This window comes from Sinocyclocheilus anshuiensis, unplaced genomic scaffold (assembly GCF_001515605.1).
Source record: "Sinocyclocheilus anshuiensis isolate Anshui unplaced genomic scaffold, SAMN03320099.WGS_v1.1 scaffold821, whole genome shotgun sequence".
NCBI lineage: Eukaryota > Metazoa > Chordata > Actinopteri > Cypriniformes > Cyprinidae > Sinocyclocheilus > Sinocyclocheilus anshuiensis.
Genome location: NW_015558606.1, coordinates 65164 through 88738, shown reverse-complemented (window position 1 = coordinate 88738; position 23575 = coordinate 65164). Strand labels below are relative to the sequence as shown.

Sequence of the window (23575 nt, the reverse complement as noted above, 5' to 3'; positions counted from 1 at the left end):
GTAAATGTAAACTTAAATGATTTTAGCAAATGGCTGCAATATAACAAAGAGTGAAAAATTTAAGGGGGTCTGAATACTTTCCGTACCCACTGTATATATTTTGTTTTATTTGATTTCAGCTATATTTATGATTTTAATAGTTTACATTTTTTTTGTTTACAATAACAATAAGTGGTCTTCTTACCACTAATATAAGATAGCTACTTGTCCATGTAGATTTGTGATTAAAAATGAAAACAAAAGACAGCAGATATTTGTCTGAAAAATAATTATGGTTGTGGTTTCAGAAAGCTATATCTGTTCCCAAATGATCTCATGATCTAAATTTGATCTCATTTCTTTTTTCAGATTCCTTCATGAATCATGTATGAAACACAGGAGTATGATAGTCCACCTCAGTACAGTCCACACTACATTGCCCCATCAAATATGTACACATCCAGAAGTTGCTACTCTCAAAGAAGCGAGTATGGCTTATACTCTTCAGTGCCTGATGCTCCTCAAACGGAGGGAAACCCTCAGCACTTCTACAGATGGTTCTCACCACCTGGCATCGTGAAAACTATGGAGGGACTGACTGCTCTGCTCTGTTTTGTTATTTTCGCCTGTGTTGCTTCCACTCTAGTTTGGGATATGCACGGCTACGAGGGCAGCATCGGGGCCTATGTTGCCGGATCTGGGGGCAATGGGATGGGGTCTGGGTACTATGGAGGAACCTACGGCTATCAGAGCTCTTATATGACACCCTACTCAGCAAAGGCAGCCATGATCTCCATGGCAGCTCTTAATTTCGTAGTATCCTTAGCCATCCTAGTGGTTAGTTTCTCAAAGACTTGGTGTGTGCGTGGAAAAACGTTTTACCTGACAGTTTTGGTGGTGGATGTGGTTCTGGCGATTCTTCAGTGTATTATAGACATCGTATTCGTCATTGGGGTGAATCCCATGGCCCAGAGTTCACAAAGCATCATGTACAACCCCATCCTGATGATGTGTCAGACCTCATTAGGGACTCCCAGCATCAGTGCCGGAGCCGGCACAGGCTTCCCAGGGGCATATCCGTCCTTTAATCGATATCTTCATCACTACTGCTTCATGGATCCTGAGGAGGTCAGTATGACAAGACATACACTCTTAAAAATAAAGGTGCTTTAATTGGCATCAGTGGTTCCATGAAGAAACATCTATAGAACGTTTCCATTGCACAAAAGGTTTTTTGATTATTAAAATGTTCTTCAGACTAAGAAATACATAGCTCTTTAAAAAACTGTTCACCGAAAGGTTCTTTTGGGAACCTAAAATGTTTCTTCTATGGCACTGGTGCGAAAGCTTCCTTTTCGGAAACTTTATTTGTTATATTGTAATTCTCACTTCTTACCTCCTCTGTGCCTGTAGTGTCACTGTAACGTTTAAATCAGTGTTGTCTTCTTAATTTTAGTCTGTGGCTCTGGTATGTGGGCTGTTTGTCATGATTGCCCTGGTTGTTGCAGCCTATTTTGCCTATAAGACTCGAAGCAAAATATGGCGTCATGGCAAACCTAATATCTACTGGGAGGAACCGCCTATCCTCAGAACAAACAGGAGCCAGAATTCACAAAACTGGGTGAGTTCATAAGTGGCAGTTTGTTTGTTTTTTGCAGATTTATTGAGGTCATTGCTATTGACATTCAATTTTCCTGCCATATTTATTTTTCCAGTATTTAAAGCTGATAATATGTGTAAAATATCACAAACTCCTTGATTAGTATTGTTAGGATTAGAGAAGCAAGATTTGGGTCAAGTCTGGTCCAGAGGTTTTGCGTCCTGTTTAGGATTATAGATTATATTGTATCTTGTTTAGACATTTTAGGATAGCAAACTGCAACCCGAGACACCCGATCCTAATCGAACCCAAAAATGCACTAGGAGAATAATGCAAGGCCTCGGATATACAATGCATTATGAAAGTTTTGTTTGCGAAACATTTTATGTAGGACTACAGACCATTTCAATGTAGTCACTGACCCATGAACTTTTCCTGCTTGTCGTCAAAACGGTAACAGGAGGCGACTCAGTCGTAACTAACATTAACACGGCTGTCATAATGTTTTTTATCAAAATTTGGACCTTTTTGGATTCTCAGAAGTTATGGAAATGAAAAATGTAAAATCGGAAATGTCATATCATTAGGACTATTCCTGTGATGGCAAAGCTGAATTTTCAGCAGTCATTACTTGAGTCTTTAGTGTCACATGATCCTTCAGAAATAATTTGAATATGCTGATTTGCTGCTCAAGAAACGTTTCTTATTTTTTATTTGGTGCAATTTTCACATGAAAGGTGTACATTTTGATCTCACGTGTAACACTGCTAGTCCATCTTTCAAACCTAGATCTCATGCTTTCATTACAGTAATACACTTTAAACATTCTGGTTATTATCCGATTTAAATAGCTTATACTGTATCAATAATTAATTGTTCTACATACTTTATACTGCGAATGAAATGTTTACATTTATTTTGTTGTGAAAAGTTTGTTTTGTACTACTAGCACAATTGAAAACAAGATGAAATTTTTGAAAAACAAAAAGTGCATTTTTTGATGATCTGTTGTGAGATTAGACCTAAAAGTTTTCGAAAATGTACAAATTGCTTATGAAATTTGCAGCAAAATGAAAAAAAAAAGACTCAACTGTTCTGATTAATATTTTGTGTAAACTATAGTGCGTTTTTTCAGGATTATTTGATGTGTATAAAGTTTAACACTTTTTTTTATTATTTCTCATTTAAATCATTAATTCATTTATTTATTTTGACTGTGGTGATATGTTTTGTGGAGGTTTTGTGAATGAAACTGAGGGCTACATTATTTAAATATAGTGCAAAACCAGTGGCATACAATGAAATCAATCATATGATCTGAATTGTTTTTGTGTTAATCATTCACTAATTTACAATGTTTCTTAAAGGGGTCATATGATGCGATTTCAATTTTTCCTTTCTCTTTGGAGTGTTACAAGCTCTTAGTGCATAAAGAAGATCTGTAAAGTTGCAAAGACGCCTACGCCTACCTAAAACGGCTCGTTCTAACACGCCCCCACATGTCTACGTCACGATGTGGGAAGATTTGCATAACGCCGCCCAAATGTTCACCCAAAGAAAGAAGGCGTAACTTTTATTTTCGCTGTAGTAGTTTTTTGTAGCCGCCGCCATGTCGTGAAGGCGCTGTTTCGTTGTGAAAGCGATGTGGAAAATAATGTGTTTTTTGAACCTTAAACCGCATAAACATTTCATTACACCAAATACACAAAATAATGTTCTTTTTAGCAGCATAATATGACCCCTTTAAGTGAATTTCTCTCTTCATAATGACAGATACTGAACAAAGGTCAGGTAGCAAACTGAGCCCTCTCGACAGTCACATATAATTTGCATTCCTGTTACTATATGGTGATACATGATGTTATTTTTATAGAAACAGACAACAGCTTGAGCAATAACTGACTGATAATTTCATCCAAATGTACATTTGCTTTAGCTTGTTTTAGGTAAGTTTCTACTTATTACAGCTTGTAAAGAATAGCTTCTGGTGTAATTATCAGGAAAAAATAGTTATAGTATACAAGGTCAACTAAATAACAGCAGTTTTATTTATTAGGCCTAATAAATAAAGTTTATTTTATTTGGTTCACTGTGAGGTGAGACTTCAGACTGGGTCATTCTGAATTCTTGGACTATGCAGCGACTTTCCTGAAAATGACCTCAGATGTTGTTTGTTGTTGTTAAGACAATACACAGGTAATGCCATGTGCCGCTCTCATCAAGTGTGCTTCCTGAAAACTGAAATAATTGCGCTTCATTAGAGGAAGTCATGATGTGCATGAGGGTGGGATAATTGTGCTGTGATGGATTTACAGTTTCTTGGTGTATTGTGTGATATAAAACTGCCCAAGTGGTCTCTTAAGATACAGTATTGTTCAGAGAAATTTGTGATGGTATCTCTGATTGTCCTCCAGTCTCGTCTAGTTTCCCATCAGGTCATTCAGAGGTAGTGTCAGACTCAAATTGACTTATTACATGTTGTTCTGTGGTTCTCCAGCTCCATTAACACTTCTACATTGTTTGTTCCAGCGAAGCACTCAATACACCCCCACTGTGGTTTTATCAGAGAAGGCTTCCCCTCATGTGAAAGCAGAGAACAGCTTCACCTCGCACACTGAGGGAACAGTGAGCATCTACAGCGAGGGAGCATACAAAAGCAATGTGTGAGTACAGCCATCTTTCTGACCATGTTCATGACGAGAAATTCTTACAAGTACAAATGCACACTAGTCTTTTCATTGCACTTTGTTTTAAAGGTATTCTGAGAACGTGAACGGTTGCTCCCCAGAGCCATTGTACCAGAATCGGTGGCTGAGCTTTAACCCTGTGGAGGAAGTTGAAGTGCAGAGCAGCTCAGTGCAAGAGAAACCTGTAACGTACGAGGTTGAGGATGTGCTATGTGAGACAGGCTACACCACTGCTAGAGATTCGGCCACTGAATTAGACGCATATGAGTTGGAGGAGTGAGTTTCTATCATGAATACTTCTTATCCTTCTTATACAGTATGTTGTTCTGCTCAAATCGAGAATCAGTTGAGAATCTGGTTTACTATTACTGTTTGAATAGCAGATTGTTTTGCAATATGGTTACTTGTTTTTTTCCTGCTACAGTTCTTATTCAGAAATTACAACCGATGAACAGCGCACACAGTACAAGAAACAGTTTGATATCTGCCTCGCTGAATATAAGAACCTCTGTGTAGAAATGGATGTTATCAGCGATCAAATGAATGAACTGAGCCGAGAGTTGGACACCCTCCATGAGGAATCCACCAAGTTCCAGGTAGGCATCAAAAACCAATAAAGTAAAAATAATAAAGCTAAGAAAGGAAAGAAAAAAAAAAATATATATATATATATATATATAAATGTCAACTCAGACATCTATACATCTGTGTTACATTTTATATGATATGAACTCAGTACAACCCATATATATTGTCTTTGTATCACAGGCTGTAGCTGATGAATATAATCGACTCAAGGATCTGAAGCGGGTAAGGAAAAATATTTCTCAATACAGTTTATATTTTATCCATCAGTATTAAGAGACTGGTTAGCCTTAATGGTCTAAATGTAGTCATGATGTGATCCCTAATACCCATTTCCTTTCTCCAGTCTCCAGAATACCAGGCTAAGAAGCTCCGGTGTAAAAAACTGAGGCAGGAGCTGTGTCATATCAAGCAACTGGTGAAAAATTATGACAGATGCTTTGCAAGGAGAGAGAAGACTAACATTGCTGATCATCAGGATTTCTTTGTCTAAAACTGTACACATGTATGCATTCACTGTATACGCCACTATTTGTCTAGACATTTACAAGCTGTGCTGAGTGAGTTGTGTCTGTAAAGTTGCAGTTGTTGTAAATATTTTTGATTTTCCTGTAAAATTATCTCTTTACTATTTGAATGAATATATATATATATATAAACCTTTGTAAGGATGGGTAACAGGCAAAAAAGCTCTCACAAGTACAAAATTCAATGTATGATACTTTTGTTTAATCAAGCTGTCATACACAAGTATTTAAAAAGACAAAGATATTAAAATGAAAACTGTACATGTTGCCGTTTTGATGCGTTTATGTATATTAGACCGCCTGATACGTTTCAAGGCCTAAATATGAGGTAATATTAGTCATTCACATGTATGATAAGGCTAGAAAACTTACATCTCACAACAAGAGCCAAATACAACATGCAGTCACCTGTAAAACGCCCACCAGAGCACTGCTCCACAAAAGACAAAACAGTCAGGCAGTGCCAGTTTCTTACCAAAAACGGCCTTGTAACACAAACATAGACAGATAGATCCAATCACTCCTCTTTAGTGTAAAGTGAGCAGCTCAAGTGGGATGATAAATGTAAAAACTGACCCAGCCATGAAAGACAGAAAGTCCGTTTGAGTCTCAACAGACTGTAGAGGTATTTCTTTTGGTCGACATACATAATCATACCAGGTTAAAAAAAAACATACCAGTTTAGCATTATCTGGTAAGTATGAAAAAAACAAAAGCAAGAAAAGCAGAATAAAACAAGTAGAAGACAGTCTTATGCATGTAGATGAACAACTTGCATGAAGAAAGTTAACTGGTTTTTCATCTGAAAAAAAAAAGCATAACTACTTAATTTGTCATCTCAAATGCAGCAGCGTGCAGTAAAGAAAAATAAATCATTCTCAAATAGATAAGTCTGTACCTTAACTCAAAGTACAAATACAGTCCGCAATTGATTTTTCAAATGTGACCCTTTTATACATCATCTGAAAGCTGAATAAATAAGCTTTCCATTGATGTGTGGTTTGTTAGGATAGGACAATATTTGGCCGAGATACAACTATTTGGAAATCTGGAATCTGATGGTGCAAAAAAAATTTAAATATTGAGAAAATCGCCTTTAAAGTTGTCCAAATGAAGTTCTTAGCAATGCATATTACTAATCAAAAATTAAGTTTTTATATATTTACGGTAGGAAATTGACAAAATATCTTAATTGAACATGATCTTTACTTAATATCCTAATGATTTTTGGCATAAAAGAAAAATCTATAATTTTGACCCATACATGTATTTTTTGGCTATTGCTACAAATATACCCCAGTGACTTAAGACTGGTTTTGTAGTCCAGGGTCACAAATGATTATTTCACAAAACATGATCCAATCTCTCGCATTAGCTTTTGCAAATTTCAATCTCTCCTCATAGAAATACATTAGCATTGATAGGGAAAAAAACTGCTAAAAATACAAACCAAGTAGTTATCATTGGCAAAACAAATGCCTAAGTCCCAATTCTGACTGTTTCGGTTTGGTTTGTTTGGGCTTTTGGATGTCATCATGTTTACTTCCTTCTCCTTCAGGCTTTCTGGTACAGAAGGACAAGGCAGAGCAGAATACGAGGGGGACTTGATTTCCTGCTGCCTCCAGGGACAGTCCAAAGTGACTTTCATCCTCACACCCAACTGACAGAGCTTTTTGTTTTGGGTTTCAACCAATTTCCACTTAATAACTCGCTATGAAACTGTAACTTACATCTTATCTTTGGCTAACAGATAACCAATATTTCTCAAGTTATTTTTTAAGAATGCTTCTGGGCCACATAAGAGCATTCACAGAGCATAGATCAAGCCTTCTGCCATGTACTACTGAATTCACCATTCCCGTAGTATGACCCTGTTGCATTAGGTGATACAGTGAATATCAGATGTGAATGTGTGGTTGGAAAAAAAAAACGAAATTACACCGAGATCCTCACTAGTTGTGCAGTTCAGAGTTCAGTCAGTTCAGACTGGTATCGTGGTCACATCTGATAATGGTTATTGTCCGGGAGCATACGGCCAACTGATGGAGCTGCCAGACAGCTGCATGTCACGGATGAGAGTCTCAATGGGCGTTTTGCCCACGAGGCGCAGGAAGAAGAGCTGAGAGATAAGGTTGGCGGGCACGGCCCTCAGAGCGGGCAGTCGCAGTAGGAGGCGTCCAAAGCGCTGGGGCTGCCCGGGGTACTGCATGCGCTCGTACTCGGTCAGGGCCACCTGAGCTTTTTCCTGCAGGCCTTCCACATGAGCCGGGTCTGTCAGCCCACACGCATCTAAACACAAAGAACACCAGAGTATTACAGATATGAAACTAGACTCCCTCTAAGTCAACTGGTAAAGAATGATGGTAGCAATGCCAAGGTCATGGTAGGGCTCAACAATAAGGATGGACCGCTGGCTCGAGACAAGTCGCACACAAGTGACAGAGCGAAAAGTCATTCATTTCCAACGAAAACTAGTACGAGAGGTACATGGAGTTCGGGCCATATGTGTATGTGGAACTTTCAGATCCGATTTGAGTTTCGGGTGCATTTAAAGAATCAAATCTAAATCAAAACTAGGACTGTGAGGTGAGAACTGCCAATATTTTTTGACTGAACTGTAAATATTTAAATAATATTTCTGTAAAGTGGTGGTAATTAATACTTATGGCAACACTTTATTTTAATAGTCCACTCCAACATTCTCCTAACAATAAATAACTTTGCAACTACATGTCAACTACTAGTCATCAACATAAATTCAACTGACTAGTAACTTATCCTACTAACTAGGGCTGCACGATAAATCGAAATCGCGATTCAACAGAAGCTGCGATTGTCATGCATCTCACAGAAGGATTTATTTCAAACACTCGACTGACGTTATGAAGTGAGTTGAGTAAAAATATGTTATTAAATGTGGTATTTTCACATGCTTTCAGATGGAGCAGCATTTACTTCACAGAGCCGTAGTTCACTGAGAAGCTATGCAAACAGCTGTCACTATCGCGAACGATTTCTTCGATTTCATAATCGCGCAATAAAAATCGAATTTTTTGCGTAACTTGTCAGTGAACTCTGTGTAGTAAATGCTGCTCCATTTGAAAGCACATGATGATGATTTACTGCTGATTACAGAACCGGCATTACTAACAAAATGCGCATGACAATCGCATTCGATTAATCGTGCAGCCCTACTACTAACCTAATCTTAACCTAACAGTCTATTAATTCTCTAATTAGAGTTAGCCGACATGTTGCAAAATTATTATTTTATAATAATTACATAATTTATGTTTAGCCCTAGAAAACCTTCTATATTTTTCTTTAAACTCATTGCTGGTCATTTGTTTTGTGTGGATATACAGTATGCATACATGTATTGTTCATTTATTTAACCATAGTAAATAAATGGAAGGTAACGGCTAATTCATAACCAGTCTGAAGGTTCAGTGCATCCGCCGTTTGGGGACAAAATGTGAAAAAAAGTATGCGAATGTCAGAGATAGTGGAAAGTCGGCTTCGCTGTGTGAGTTTGAGGTAAGCTTATGGCCAGTTTGGCCAGTGCTGCACCATCATTTGTTATTAAGCTTTGGTAACTTAAACATGTAGTTGCAAATTATACTGATTTAAACTTGTCACCAAGATAAAATTATCTAGCAGGCTAGCAAGTTTTGTAAAAATTGCAAGAATGCTTTACAAATTAAGTACAAACTAATTAGTAATGCTTAGCCACGTATGCCTGCACTTCAATCATTTAGAAATTAATGGCTTACATTATAACAGTATCATTTCCAGCAATTACTTATTACAATTACTTATTATAATTTTTCTTTGTAAAATAAACACATAAATTAATAAGTTTGAATGATTTAAAAAAATGTATGTTTTAAAATAGAAGTTATAAATTAAACATTAGATAATTAATGATGATGATGATTATTATTATATTATTAATTACATATAAATTATGGAATAAACCTAAATTCTGATCAATCTAAATTCAAAAGATTGCTGGATTGCTACTTGACTAACAAACATATTGAAAAAAAAGCCCTGCATAGATTCAAGTCCCTGGGAACATACAAACTGAAAATGTTTGAATGCACAGAGTCATTTGAATACAAGTGCCAAATGAATAAGTGTAAACTCAAACTAAAAACATGATGCTACAGGACAGAATATCTGCATACTGGAGGTATTATCCTATAATTTGCCTTATTCCTAACAATCTGTTAAGTATAAAGGTTCTTCATAACGCATTTAGGAAACTTTAGGTCCTTTCGCACCGCTTTAGTTCCAGAACTAAATGGACAGTACTAAAGTACTGGGACGATTTTGCACGAACTATTTCCCAGTACCATTTAAAGGGTTGCATTCGCACCGACAGTGTGTACTAGGAACCGGTCGACAGCGACGTCATTTGTGTGCGGCGTTCAAAATACTAAAAAACGCCAAAAAGTGGGTAGTTCCACAATTAGTTCTGGTACTATGAAAAGGTTCCAGCGGGTGCGAAAGGCCCTATTGAGAAAAATAGATTTTGTCTTATCCAGTAGAGAGCGCTAGTATTATGCTTGAATTTGACTGCCAGCACAATACTCGTTGTTCTCTACTATTTTGGATAGAGTACAAATATTACATCTTCTTTGATCCGATTATGTTCGGTTAAATGCAGTTTAATCGGAGTAACGTGTCTGGCGCACCTGGTGAGAAGAGTGCTATGGCCTTCAGACAGCTGTACTCTGCTGAATCCACTTGCAGGCGGGTTAGCTTCTCCACTTGGTCCTGGAAGACACGCACCTGGTCCATGAACGACACCACCCTCTCAGCAGACATGGGAGAGGAGTGAAAGCCTGCGGCGGCGAGCAGCGGGGCCATGTGCAGGGGAAGGGCAGATTGGGCTACGTTAAGAATAAACAGTTCGCTCCAGCTGAGCCGCAGCAAGGCCACCTGCTCAGATACAGGCAGCTCAGGGAAGTAAGGAATGTTTCGGGCCCATTCGATGATGCTAAACAGGAGTCTGGCGGCTAGCTCGCAGATGCTGTCGATGCCCATGGATCCTCCACCCCCCTGCATCTGCTGGTTGTACTGATGGCTGTAGCGGCTGTTAGGGTAAGGCTCTGCCCGCAGGAGCTGGGAGATGAGCTCAGACACTGGCTGCCCGTTGTAGAACTCGCTCACGCCGCTGCCGGCATTGCCGCCCACTGGAGTCGTGGATGGGCTTAGGCTTGAATGCGAAGGTGGGATGCGTCCACGCTGAACTGCTAAAGGGGGAAAGGGAAGAGAATGGGAGAGTCGTGATGGAGTTGAAACGCTTGATAGACTTAGTTTCAACGCTCCTTTCTTTTGCTATCATGCAACATCTGGCAGAGAGTCAGAGGACTGGCCTAAGGGATTAGAAACATCTCATTCCTGATTACACAAGCACTCAACAAATGAAAAAAGAAACCGGCAAACACTGTTCTAGTCAAACCTTCAAACACTTTATAAATGAGGAATGAAAATGTTCAACAAAAAGCTAAACATTATAACCATCACTGTTTTTAAAGTAAAACTGTAGAGCAAATTAAATATATAGGTCATCACGCCCTAATGTAAGTTTCATCATGTGCACTGGTAAACAAACACCATCTGGGTCGGCTTAAAATAAAATACAGCTCTTAGACTCTCGTCACTCTAACTATCAAATATAAAACAGTGATTCCTACAGCTTCCTGCTTTAGCAACCCATTACGTTTGTCAGACTGATTCAACCCAGTAACGTGTAAGTCTTTTTTATTAAAATAACCTGTTTCTAAAAGTCATGTTTGTGACTTGGACTACACTGATTACGTTGTATGCTTGTATTTGCATGCAGTCAGAAACTAACTGTTGTCTTTGTGTAATTTTGTGGTACCCAGTCACATTCAATTCAGACTGCAAACTCACAATTTGTGTAAAATATAAATTTCCCATGACACTGTAGATTCAGTAGCGTTAAAGCAGTTAGAATTTTTAAAGAAATTTATACTTTTATTCAACAGTAAATTTACTTATAATGTTACAACATTTTCAGTTTCAAATAAATATTATTTTGAACTTTGTTCATCAAAACATCCTGAAAAAATGGATCATGGTTTCCACAAAATTAAGCAGCACAACAGTTTTCAACATTGCTACTAATAGTAAGAAACATTCCTTGAGCAGCAAATCAGCATATTAGAATGATTTCTGAAGGATCATGTGACACTGAAAACTGAAGTAATGACTGCTGAAAATTCAGCTTTACCATCACAGGAATACATCAAAAATTTTAATATATTCAAATAGAATATATACTGTTTTCGCTGTATTTTTGGTCAAATAAATTTAGCTATGATGAGCATAATTACCTCCTTTCAAAAACATTTTTAAAAATCTTACCAACCCCAAACTTTTGAACGGTAATGTACGCTTGAAAACGTGTCCTAAATCTTCCATGAGACACAGCCCCTTTGCTTACTATATATTCTATAACATGTTGACAAATCAGTGCATAAATTGATTGAGTCTGTGTGGATTAAACAGTGACAGAGAGCAGCGTGTGAATTACAGTGACCATCCCCCCCCCCACCAATAGCTGAAATATAAGTAGCTTTAGATATAAATATTTTAATTCAACATACAAAAAAATTGTGTAATATTAAATTATAACAAAGCTGACAACCCCCCCCCCCCACCAATAGCTGAAATATAAGTAGCTTTAGATATAAATATTTTAATTCAACATACAAAAAAATTGTGTAATATTAAATTATAACAAAAAAAAAAAAAAAACGATACTCAATATACAACTAAAAGCATCAGTAGGTGGTGGCAAATACCTGTCTTAAGTCAGTGAGTCATTCAATCGATTCGTTCAAACGGCTGATTCATTCAGAGACGAAGCAAGTGACTGCCTTTATGAATGGTTCACTGAATCATTGATTCACTTGATTAGTTTAAATATGTGGATTAATTAATGAAACACTGCTGTGTGTTGATCAAAGACGCACAACAGTTCTCCTAGGGCTTTATTTTCATTAAATTACTGACAATGTGTCTAAAATGTAATTATTCACACTTTTACCTTATCTTAATTTTTATGTAAAAACTGTTATGTAATCTATTTTTGTATTTCTACCAGCCAATGATGATTCTAAAAGAAAACACGCAGTGTTTGTTATAGTAACACATGCAGCTTTCACGCGCATCTGACAGAACCGCTGTATTGCTGTTAATGGTTATTTTAGCAAATAGTTTGCTCCGTAAATTCAGTTCAACAGCATTAATTTGAAGAGGGTAAACTTTATCACTCGACTGAATCTACACATGCATTTGAGGTGTTCTTGTTCCGTCCAAGCAATAAATGCACGTCTTTGAATGAGCGCTGTAGTGTATTCTCCAACCACTTAGGTAATGTCAATACGACCCATTTCAGGGGCTGCCAAAATGATATTTTAAAATTAGCCAGGGCTATAGAAATGCATATTAATATTTACAAGTAAATCTCCATATTATACGTATTAAAATTTTACAAGTAAATCTTGTAAACCCCACCCCCACATCTAGTTTTGACGTCCATCAGGGGGGGATCAAGCCTTCTTTAGGGGGGTCAGACCCCCTCCAAACCCCCCCGTAATTCGCACCCTGACAGAGAGCCATTCTGGATAGACGGTTACCTTCTTTGCGCATTCCAACTCTGAAACACTTCTTTAAACGGCAGTATTGACACTGGTTGCGGTGATGTTGGTCAATCTGGCAGTCTCTGTTTGATCTGAAAGACACCAAAAAAATGGCTTAATGAACATGCTGAGAACATCAACTAACACGTACAGCAAGCACATACATAAACATCGCTGACATTCCCTCCGTTACCTGCAGGTATAGTTAAGGTTTCGTCGGACACTCCGTTTGAAGAAGCTCTTGCAGCCCTCACAAGTAAACACACCATAGTGTTTCCCACTGGACTTGTCACCGCAGACCACACAGTCCACCACACAACCTTTATCATCCTCCCCAGCCTCCATGTCGCTGCCGCCTCCTTGGGGTGACCTGTCGTCCTCATCTCCCCGCACGTACCCCTTGTCACCAAGTCCATTAGTCTCCCCATTGGGATCTCCCCACCCCCCTCTCACCATGGCCATCGCTTAGTTCTCAGCACAACCGAGGAAAAATACTCCCAAATGTGCTGTTGGCAAAGACAGTTTCAACTGACTCCCCTTTTTTTGACAGCTGTGTGTTCTAAAATGAGAAGATATGAAGGCGTCTATATCCTGTAATTGTCTGCAGCTTCATCTGACACATTTAGGCCCTGAGTCACTTGTCGGAGTCAGTCAACTTTGATCTTCAGAAAGTGGGCTGTGCATGTTGTTTTGCCTCCTTGACGGACCATATTCACTTTTTACTCCTGCTTCTTTAGTCACACCTCGATTTAAGTGTGGTTTAGATGTCAGCTTCCAATCCAGCACCTGTGAAAGAAAAAAAGTTACTCAAAACCAAAGAACGGTTACATGCTAGTTATCAAGCATTAGACACAGTTCAGAGTTTCTTCACTTTCTGACCACAGGATTTCTGTCTTTTGTGATTCCTGAATTATTTAAATGTAAAGAGCACTAAAAAAGCAACTTCTAGCCTGATAAGCATTTAGTAAGGAATGGAGCATAAATAATAACATATGTCACCTACAGAAATTTCCATGACTTTTTCTGGCATGGATAATTATTTTACTAAGACAGCAAGTTTTTCTCTACATACATAATTATTAATATATTTTACATTATTGTTCAGATCATTTCACTGGAGCCTAGTAGCCAGAGATTACCAAAGAATTGAACTAAAATGTCTATCCTTTCAAAATTCCATGGCAAGATCCAGTTATGGAGAACAAAACAGAAACACACACACTCAACACTAATATTTAAATAGATATGCGTCTTAAAGCATACCATAACAAGCAATAATCACATACTAATCAAAACATCTCCGTATAAAAAGCCGCGTCTTCCTACAGTAACGTTACACTGATTGTTCGAGAAAGTGCTGCGCTTGTTTGTTGTGAAATGAGGGCAGAGTTTTGGAGTCCCTGTAACAGTTACCGTGGCGCTGACTGAAAATGGATAAACGGGTGAAACCATAACATAAGCTCGTGCTAATGGTTTCGCCGTGATCCAGAGATAAATGCCCCCTTTCTTATTTTTTTTATGAGAGCCAGTAACAGACATGCGGCCTAACCTCCAGCTATCTTCAAGCGGGGGGAGGGGTGGAGCCATAGCTTTAGCGACATACCTCACTCCTGACTTCGGCGAACACTGTATATATTTTCGCTTACCTTTGACGCCCCGAATGATAAGCTATCATACCGATAACCGCGGCGAACTCAGGGGAATATTTCAATATTACTACCTGCTTTTCGAAGTGCAAAAGTCGCATTGGCTTGAAGAGGACAAGAGATAACGCCAGTGTCCAGTAGAGTGCGCGCGCCGCGTGCCTGCCTGTGTGAGAGAGAGGGGGGTGCGGAGGGATTTGACACAGCTATTCAAGCCCACGGTTGCCATGGTATCTCCTGCCTTATATGGGCAAAGAAGTCAAAGAGCAGCTCTGCTGGGCACACAAAAAAAGAATGTGGTGTTTTGCTCCTGAGAGATCAGTGACCTCAGGCCTGCTTCAAAGGACTGCAAATATGCCAACAGGACGCCAAAACAGTAAATAAATACCATAAGAGATCATTTAGTTTGGAGCCATGCACAGGCTAGATATATAATGCTCTATAATATTATTAATAGCTTTAATGATTTTAAATCGGACAAAACATTTATAAAGGAAGTATTTAAATTAGCTAGTATCATTATTAGTTTTTTAAATTAATAGTCAGTCATACTAGTAGTATGACTGGCATCTTTTTAATTTTTACAAGTAATGATTTATTAAATGCTAGGCTAATACTTATTCCAGTATTTACTAATATATTTTCCCGCTTTACTAGTGTTTATATATTAGATACTGTTTATTTATAAGAGGCTATATAATATCTTTCCTAGTTAACAGTAACATTTCTTATCTCACTAGTTACAATTGCCTTTTCAATAATGACTCAAAATGGTTACATTATACTTCAATTAAAAGTGTTACTAGTAATATTAAAAATGCGACAGTAGTGTCTAATAAAAGGTACTAATTTAGAGTAAATAGGATTAGAAAATAGTAGTACCTAAATGAATACAGATACCAGTAAAGCTAAAATGCGTATAAATACACTGTAAAAAACTATGCAGGAGGGTGTTAAATACAACCCGTCCGAATCAGTTTATAATTGGGCGTTTGTGCGTGTGCTCGTATGCCTGGGTTGGCGCGATGTGCTTCCTTCGTTATAAATATCATCCTTTACAAATATTGTATGTGCATAAAATTGTTCACAACAAGTTCAAGTTCACTTTATTAACTGTGCTTCTCGGTGCCTGCCTGCAGTAAGTACTTTTAAAAACTTCGTATTACACCTAAGTATCAGCCCCAGGCAGAGCACACGAGTATTATATGCACATTAGCATGTACGGCGATTAGCAAGCATGTGCTGTGGTGGTGACACCGACAAAAAGCAACAGATAGAACATATGTAAGGCTTTTTATGTTCCCTTTGTTATCATTAATATATCGTTTCTATGATTTGAGTCTATTTTGTGCCAATTCACTTAAATTGAGTTATGTGTTAGGCCTATGTGTTTTAGTGAACTTGGGTTTGCAGATTGCACAAGTGTAGTTAGTGTAACGTTAATTCTTTTCTAAAATATGTGCGTTAATCTTTAAGGAATGCCTTCTATCATTTGCATTCATGTAAATGCAACATGAATATAAATTATGTACAATATTAAAATCAGGATATAGTACATTATTCAATAAACAGTATAAAAATGTAGTGTTATATTGGAATACATTATATTAAAAGGTGTTTCTAATATTCATGCATTTGGGATTCATAACTCTCTGTGGAGAGTGCATTAAAGTGGGGGGAAAATCATATTCCATCATATTTCAACTAGTTTTAACTGCTGCTCTAATCTTTTGAATTGTATTTATGCATCATGTAATAGCAGTGAGGTAGCTTACTGTGATTTAAGCCAAAATGCAATTAATTTATGGTGGTAGCACTTTTGAAATATAATCTTATATAGCCTAATAATCTAATAATTAGAAACAAATTCTGACTTTATTTTTTCTTCCACAGAAAAATCTTAATGAAAGCATTTGAAGAGCACGAAAGAAGAATTGTAGCAGTTTTCACCTAATTCAGGTACCGGTACTAAACAATGAGTCAAAAGTTCCGGTTTTGCTTTCGATTTGTTACCTGCTTAGATTGAAGTGCTGATTAATACAGAAACCCTGCTTTGTCTTGGAAATAATTGAGCAACATGTTGTTAATATGCTTGAACTAATGTAAAAAATGTATATACTTTTTTTTTTCTTCTTTTTAACGGGAGCACGAACTTGAGGGCCACACACACCAAATTATGAAGATAAGTAATTTGCTGTGTAATGTATTGAGAAATATTAGGTAGACTTTACCTAATTTCATTTAGTATATCGTAGCTGTTAAATTCAGGTACTCTTTACTAAAGAATATAGGATGAAATCTACCCAAACAAATTGAGTGCAAATTGTTACCTAACTTATTGAGTAGATTCCATAGGTTTGTTTTTACAGTATAGTACACCAAATAAAAACGAAAACTCGTGGTATTGATACGCAAAAAATGGACTTTGGTGTGCATATGATACGCATGTGTTTGGCGTGCATATGATACGCATCTACCCCACAACCCTAAACCTACCCATCGCGTAGCATATACACGCCAAAGTCCATTTTTGCGTATCAATATCACGAGTTTTCGTTTTTATTTGGCGTACTATTTATACGCACTTTCATGAGATCGGGTTGACCAGCAACAACTGGAATACTGGTAAACCTTGAAATGGATATACATGCTAGTTGGAACTTGGAAGTGACTAGTTGATATCTGAACTACAGATCCCAAATGGAATTCAAAATATGTGCAATTTGTTTTCAGTTACAATGGATTAGATACTTGTCACTGAGTACTAGTTTGTTCTGAAGTAACAGTAAAACTGATACTTGTCACTACCAGATGACTTGCTAGTATATAAAAAATACTGTTAATGTAAAAAAAAAAAAAAAGACATTCGTTTAAAGGAATAAACATTAAAACGCTTGGAGATGCTTTATGATCAAAGTGATTAAAGTACAAATCCTGTTAATGGCAGTTACCAGATAAGGTTTCAGTAATAACCCGAGAGTGTATCTACAGGGCAGGTAAAGCTTAAATTCCGTCCAGATTTACGTAGCAAGAGGTCAGAGAGTAGGAAAGGCATAATTTTGTGTAATAATAATTTTGTGTAATATTTTGCACAATTATCAAACAATGCAGGTGAGCTTTACAAGGTCACAGGTTCAGCCAAAGATTTTGGTTCAGCACTGTTTCCAGTATAAAGAGGAATGTACAGTTTCTTTAATTTACATTTTTATTACTTTCAAACAATGAGAAAGCCATCCAGGCTGTACATCTTGTTGTTGATCCAAGAGACAGCTGTCTCTTGTTTTGAGATTTAGATCTTGGCCACTAGTTCACATAATTATTCAAAGGTCACACTCCAGAGAAAAACATTTCATTTGCTGCCCCAACTCAACCTCTGCTTCCTTCTCAACTGTTTCTGTGAATTCATATTCTTAGAAACAAAAACATACTCTGGATACTCAATGAAACCAGCAGCAAACTGATTTGGCATCATTCATTTATATGAACTCTTTATCAAGATTTGGTCAAATACGGTGTTTGTGTGAGCATGGGTGCGAGAGAGTGCACACAAAAGAAAAGAGTCTGAGAGTGCATGCTTTAGTTATGTGCATTGTACAAGCTGGGAGTTTATTTGGCCTTTGACCCCAGGGTTCAGGAATGTGATTGATCTCTTTTAGGATACAAGGTAGCATTGCAGCTCTTACTTATGCTGATTTTACTGCGCCCTGGAGACTTTTCATAAAATATTGTTTTTATTATGCAATAAAATATTTGTATTTTATTATTTGAATATGATATTTTATTTTATTAAATATTTCATATTGCTTTATTATTTAATTTTATTTAGCAATAAAATAAAAATATTTGTATTGTATTTTATTTTATTTCAATGTGCACATACATGTATGTTAAATGACAAAATGCTACAAGTGTTATTCCAAGTGTTATTTGGAAATATCCCCATCTAGTGGTGAGATTCAGAGGCTACGTTCACAGGTCTTGAAGGTGAATTCTATAAATTTTTTTGTGTCAACATATTCTTATTCCAGTTTAGTATCAGAGACGAATTTCTCTGAAAAGTGTAAACACTGACTCTGTGGCTCTACAAAAACATTGCTCTGTTTGAGTCCAGCTAACAAGGAACATTCAAATGAAATGTTCAAACAAACAAATACATTTACAACATTTAGAGAGAACATTCAGAAATAACATTTTCATAACTTAATGGGAACGTTAGCAAATTGTTTTTAGAACATTATTTTTATTAGCTGCCTGGTAGCATCCAAAGGAGGTCAACTATACCTGTGGAGAACTAATAGCATCTCAATGGCAGTTTAGTTTAGGTAGCTAACTATCAAACCATATATCATCTATAATTCCTGATGCCATCCAACTAAAATATTTTACTCTACCGAATTAAAATTTGATTGCTGTGTCACTCCTTAATTTTTTTTTCTATAGATCATCCGGAATCACAGGCTTCATTACTTTTAAATTATTTTTAATTACTTTCTTTTTATACCTCTTGTTGTTATGTAAAGTCTCATCAGTGCAATTACATAACACAAGCACAAACGTTTTAACGTTAATGAGGTGATGTGTGATTTGGTAAGTTTACAGGATTTGGAAACATTTGAAACAACAGTGTGTGAGTGAATCTTGTTAGATGATGATAATTTTAACGTCAGGCGTATTTTAGAAACGGATAAACAGGACGATTAATTCTTGATAATGTCAGCAGATGTGTATACATCTGTGTTTATGACTGATTTCCTTCATTTGTTCAGTAGTTTACCTAAGAAGTGTCCAGACAGTGCCTTCTGCGTTTGTCACTTTGAGACACAGCTATGAATTACTGCTTCCTCTTGGAATCGGGGTGGCACATCAACAGTTCCTGGCAGGAAAGCCACATGCTTTCATAATATTCTTATCCTCCGGCTCTTAAGATATATATAAGACATCAGGAAAAAACACGATGTTTAGAAACATATGGCTCAACAACTACAGCATATTATATAAAAGCACAAAGTTATGGTTAGTAATTGCAATATGTTTAAACTAAAACTGGCCATGGAGTGAAATGCTTTGGTCAAAGGCAATGTTTTAGTAAGGCACAATATACAAACCACATCCTCATCCTACCTACGTCAGGAAGAATTTTAGACAGCATGTACGAATGTGTTGTAAATTTCTTCAGTCAATCAGAAGTATTTTAGAGTATCTGTTACGTAATACCAATATAAACTCTAATAAACAAAATTGTAGAATGTCATATAATAGATTCAAATCATCTCTGAATGTCTGTTCAAAACAGCACGTAGTCAAACCGTCAACCATGTGCTTTCTCCAGTGCCAAGATGCTGTCAAGCAAAAGGATCTGTTTTGGCAGGACATACATATTGGAACAATGTACTGTCTGGGTTTTGGCCACCCCCTGGTCAGTGCGTGATGTTGTTCTAACCTCTGAAATCATGACCATAGGGTGGACCAGGGAAGCGTCATCCAATGGGAGGTGCAAGAAAACAATATAAGCTGTCAGCGTTAACATATTTAACTTCTTATTTTGCCTTTGATGTTTTAGAAGAACATTTTTGCATAGTGAAGGTGCTGGGGCTTTATTGATAAGGCCACATTTGAGCATGTACAACAGTAGTTACTCTCAGGCCAACTTTGGCTTGGCTGCTAAGAAGATGCATAAATCGAAAGGCAAGAGCTGTGGTTACTACATGAAGATTGTCTTCTTTTTCTCCTCACTCATCCAGTCTCTGATCATTGCGAGTCTGGTGCTCTTTCTGGTGTACGGACAGCCCGAGCACACGGTGGAGGAAAAGAGGCTGCAAGAGTTGGACCAAAGTGTAAGCAAACTCACGATGGAAAATTTCATTCTCCGTGGGAAGGAAAAGAACCTCACCAAAGTTCTGAACGTCACTCTCACTGCAAAACTGAGCAATGACAAAGCTCTGGCTGAATTACGCAGACTGGCGAACACCTCATCTATGGCAATAAGGAGCATGCAAGCAACGACGGTGAGATTTGGGGCAAGATTTAAATGTATTCAAATAATTAATTTGTTGTAGATAACATTATGTTTCATACAAAAGAGAATACTCTGGTGTTTTAAAAGGGTAAGTAATTAATTAATTGCATGGTGTATGGTGTTCTAAGAATGTTTTCTTAACATTACCATTAGGCTATGAAACAGTCATTTCCAAAAGTTTTGTCAACGTTTTCAAAATGTCCTTTTTTTTTTTTTTTTAATGTAAGAACTTTTCCTTGGTAATATGAACGTTCTGAAAAACACTGGCTTTTAAACTTTTAAACTTCCATTAATTTTAAAGTTAAAATGCATAACTTCAATCTCAATGAACAGTTTTTTTGTGCTTTTTTTTTTACAGTATCGATGTGAGATGGAAAAAAGAATGGCTGCACCTCGCGCATGCCCTCCTACGTTCTGTCCAGATCCAAATGGTGAGATGGTTCTTTAGAAAAATTCTTACACTGAATATTTTTTACTATTACAAATTAGTTCAGTACAAAAATTTAGAATTTATGTTTATTTAACACACTGACTGTAACTCCTGCATAAAGGTAATCAAGCATTTTTTCAGTGAACTGTTTCAACTATAGTTTTTGTTTGTTTGTTTTTCTAAGACAACAACAGACGTTTGCAAAGTATGCTCCAGCAGTCAGAAGAAATGTTAAAGCTAGTTAAAGCTAACTTTACTCAGATGGTGGCCATTATTAAAACTGAGTTGGACAACTCCAACAAAGACAAGGATGGGTATCACTTGGAAGCAATTAGACTAAGGCGAGACAAGGCTTTCCTTGAAGAAGAGCTCATCTTGTTTCAAGATAAGTGCAAAAATGGTTTTGTCAGTTCTTTACAAGGAATCCCCGATGTCACTAAAGAATTCCTCAAAAGGATCGATGACCTCTTCTCAAAACACATTTCTTTCCAACTAACATGTGATAAACAAAAAAATCAGCTTGAAGATATTCGGGAAAACTGTAGCAGTCTTTCAAGAGAAGTTGAGAACAAGCTCCAGTCATATATGGACATAGTGGGGAACCAGTTCACAAAAATTAATGGGGAAAATGCCAAATATATGATAGAGAACAAACGCCTGAAAGAGGACGCTACTTGGTGCAATCAGAATCGCAGTGCCATGAATCGTGAGAATCGCAAAACTCTTGAACAACTTCAGCTCAAGAATGACAAAGACAGTGAAAAACTTCTGCTAGAGAATAGAAAGCTAAAAGGAGATAACGACCTGAAAGAAAACCTTCTCTCAGTGAAAGAAAAAGAAATTAAAATGCTCACAAACACCATTGAGACTCTCAATACTTCACTTGCCAGCTGTAAGGTGAGGTTACTATGGTATAATTATACATAAGCACAATGTTTTATTGTTTATTTTAATATTACAAACAGCTATGTTTGCAATTATAAATTAAATATGTGTTTATAATGAACTTTAATTACTTTCTCTATTTTTCAGCCACCAATGCGAACTAACCCATTCATGACCAACTACGGTTTGCCAAACATACCACATACTGGTGGAACCGGTCTGAGTTCAACTGGACTGAGCAAACCAATTATGCCATGGCCCGGGACTGGCTCCAATGGGCCAGCATTTCCCAGTCCTAATGGTGTAGGATCAAGCACAAGATGGGGCAGCACAGGATCAGGTGTGACAGGATCATTAAATACAGCTGTAGGGGCGACAGGGACTCTTTCAGGTGGACCGGGCAGCATAGGATTAGGTGGGCCAGGATCAAGTAGAATAGGTCTAGCCCAGACTGGGACAAGTAGTTTGGGTGGAGTAGGACCAGGGTTGACAGGATTTGGCAGTGCTGGATCAAGCCCAACTGCAACTGGCAATATAGGACAAAGTGGAGCAGGGATGACAGCATTCAACAGTGCAGGATCAAGTGGATTAGGGATGGGAAAACCAGCGATAGGAGGTGCAGGTGTTGCCTCAGTTGGGTCTAACGCACCTGGATTTGGAGCATCTCTTGGAGGAACAAGAACACCAATGGGTGGGAGTGAAGTAAGCCAAGGTAAACCAATCAGAAGTGGTATTAGTCTTTTAACTGATATATCATTTACCCAGTGTTTTGTGCTTATTTTCACAATGAATATTTCCTAACCTTTTATGTTTGATTTACAGCACAGATAAATCTCCATTTGAAGGAGCTGCACCGTTATTCACTCCCAAACTGAGGGAGTGAACAAAGTCCTGGCAAAACCCCAGGCAAAATCCTAGCCAGAACGGTCTATAACAGTTTGAAAATAGAAAACATAAATATACTGACCCTCTAAGTCTGTAAAGTGAATACTAATTATTAACATGAATGTTATTTACATTTTGTAGGATGAAGCTGATAATGTCTTTTGTGCATTAAAATCATATATGCTTGTATATATCTTATATATATCTTGTATATATCATTCACTACAATTGTCTTTCATAAATAGTATTTTTGTAGACATTTTTATTTGCTCTCTTGCTTCATGGAATAAAAAAATAAATGAAAAATAAGCAGAACATGTTTTATTCAATGTATTATTATTTTTTTATTATTTTAGCATTTTTATTTTAAATAATTGGTGAAATAATTCATAAGGAATACAAGACACACAAGTAAAGTCACATTATCAGGGTCTGATAGTTATCTACATATAAAAAGGGGCAAATATGGCTTGGATATAATGTTAATATACTATTGCAGTTAACAGTATTACACTGTAATATACTATAAATGTATATTTCTTACACATAATTACAGCTCAGCCCTGAACCTTACATAAGTACAAAGCCCTAAAATGTTTTTGCATTCTTTCAGCCTCTAAATAAGTCGGAAATTAACAGAACAAATGTGTTTACAGAAA

At 37.1% G+C, this 23575-nt stretch overlaps 3 protein-coding genes across 6 annotated transcripts in view; 2 read left to right on the top strand and 1 right to left on the bottom strand.

Annotated features, from left to right (window-relative positions):
- The window catches only part of LOC107680250 (occludin-like), a 9185-nt gene extending 3145 nt beyond the window's left edge, over positions 1-6040 (top strand). The window contains exons 2-8 of one of the 2 annotated variants that reach the window (XM_016476058.1): positions 349-1107; positions 1436-1600; positions 4109-4242; positions 4336-4542; positions 4691-4862; positions 5035-5076; positions 5198-6040. In XM_016476058.1, the coding sequence (XP_016331544.1) occupies positions 364-1107; positions 1436-1600; positions 4109-4242; positions 4336-4542; positions 4691-4862; positions 5035-5076; positions 5198-5344 (1611 nt within the window). In that variant the 5' untranslated portion in view covers positions 349-363 and the 3' untranslated portion in view covers positions 5345-6040. Of the gene's footprint in view, positions 1-173; positions 1108-1435; positions 1601-4108; positions 4243-4335; positions 4543-4690; positions 4863-5034; positions 5077-5197 lie in introns of those variants that run through there. The other variant, XM_016476059.1, reaches the window with a different exon arrangement.
- Positions 6041-7106: 1066 nt separating this feature from the next.
- Positions 7107-14867, bottom strand: LOC107680251 (nuclear receptor subfamily 2 group F member 6-like). 2 transcript variants are annotated; one of them, XM_016476060.1, is made up of 5 exons: positions 14778-14867; positions 13251-13843; positions 13055-13149; positions 10079-10639; positions 7107-7667 (listed from the first exon to the last, which is right to left on the bottom strand). In XM_016476060.1, the coding sequence occupies exons 2-5, from the start codon at positions 13517-13519 to the stop codon at positions 7393-7395; spliced, it is 1200 nt and encodes a 399-aa protein (XP_016331546.1). In that variant the 5' UTR covers positions 13520-13843; positions 14778-14867; the 3' UTR covers positions 7107-7392. The 2 variants fall into 2 exon arrangements, with proteins under 2 accessions (XP_016331546.1, XP_016331547.1); XM_016476061.1 differs by having other exon boundaries at positions 10079-10636.
- Positions 14868-16592: 1725 nt separating this feature from the next.
- Positions 16593-23141, top strand: LOC107680220 (plasmalemma vesicle-associated protein-like). 2 transcript variants are annotated; one of them, XM_016476018.1, is made up of 6 exons: positions 16593-16659; positions 20442-20705; positions 21075-21147; positions 21331-22043; positions 22179-22743; positions 22854-23141. In XM_016476018.1, the coding sequence occupies exons 2-6, from the start codon at positions 20550-20552 to the stop codon at positions 22904-22906; spliced, it is 1560 nt and encodes a 519-aa protein (XP_016331504.1). In that variant the 5' UTR covers positions 16593-16659; positions 20442-20549; the 3' UTR covers positions 22907-23141. The 2 variants fall into 2 exon arrangements, with proteins under 2 accessions (XP_016331504.1, XP_016331503.1); XM_016476017.1 differs by lacking the exon at positions 16593-16659 and having other exon boundaries at positions 20255-20705.
- The last annotated feature ends 434 nt before the right edge of the window (positions 23142-23575 follow it).

Bases quoted from the DNA above. Each gene is read 5' to 3' on its own strand.
- LOC107680251 (XM_016476060.1), bottom strand. From the start codon at position 13,519: ATGGCCATGGTGAGAGGGGGGTGGGGAGATCCCAATGGGGAGACTAAT. The intron at 13,150-13,250 runs GTAACGGAGGGA...GGTGTCTTTCAG, and splicing joins AACCTTAACTATACCTGCAG to ATCAAACAGAGACTGCCAGA. The intron at 10,640-13,054 runs GTAACCGTCTAT...TTCCCCCTTTAG, and splicing joins AGTTGGAATGCGCAAAGAAG to CAGTTCAGCGTGGACGCATC.
- LOC107680220 (XM_016476017.1), top strand. From the start codon at position 20,319: ATGTACAACAGTAGTTACTCTCAGGCCAACTTTGGCTTGGCTGCTAAG. The intron at 21,148-21,330 runs GTGAGATGGTTC...TGTTTTTCTAAG, and splicing joins GTTCTGTCCAGATCCAAATG to ACAACAACAGACGTTTGCAA. The intron at 22,744-22,853 runs GTAAACCAATCA...TTTGATTTACAG, and splicing joins TGGGAGTGAAGTAAGCCAAG to CACAGATAAATCTCCATTTG.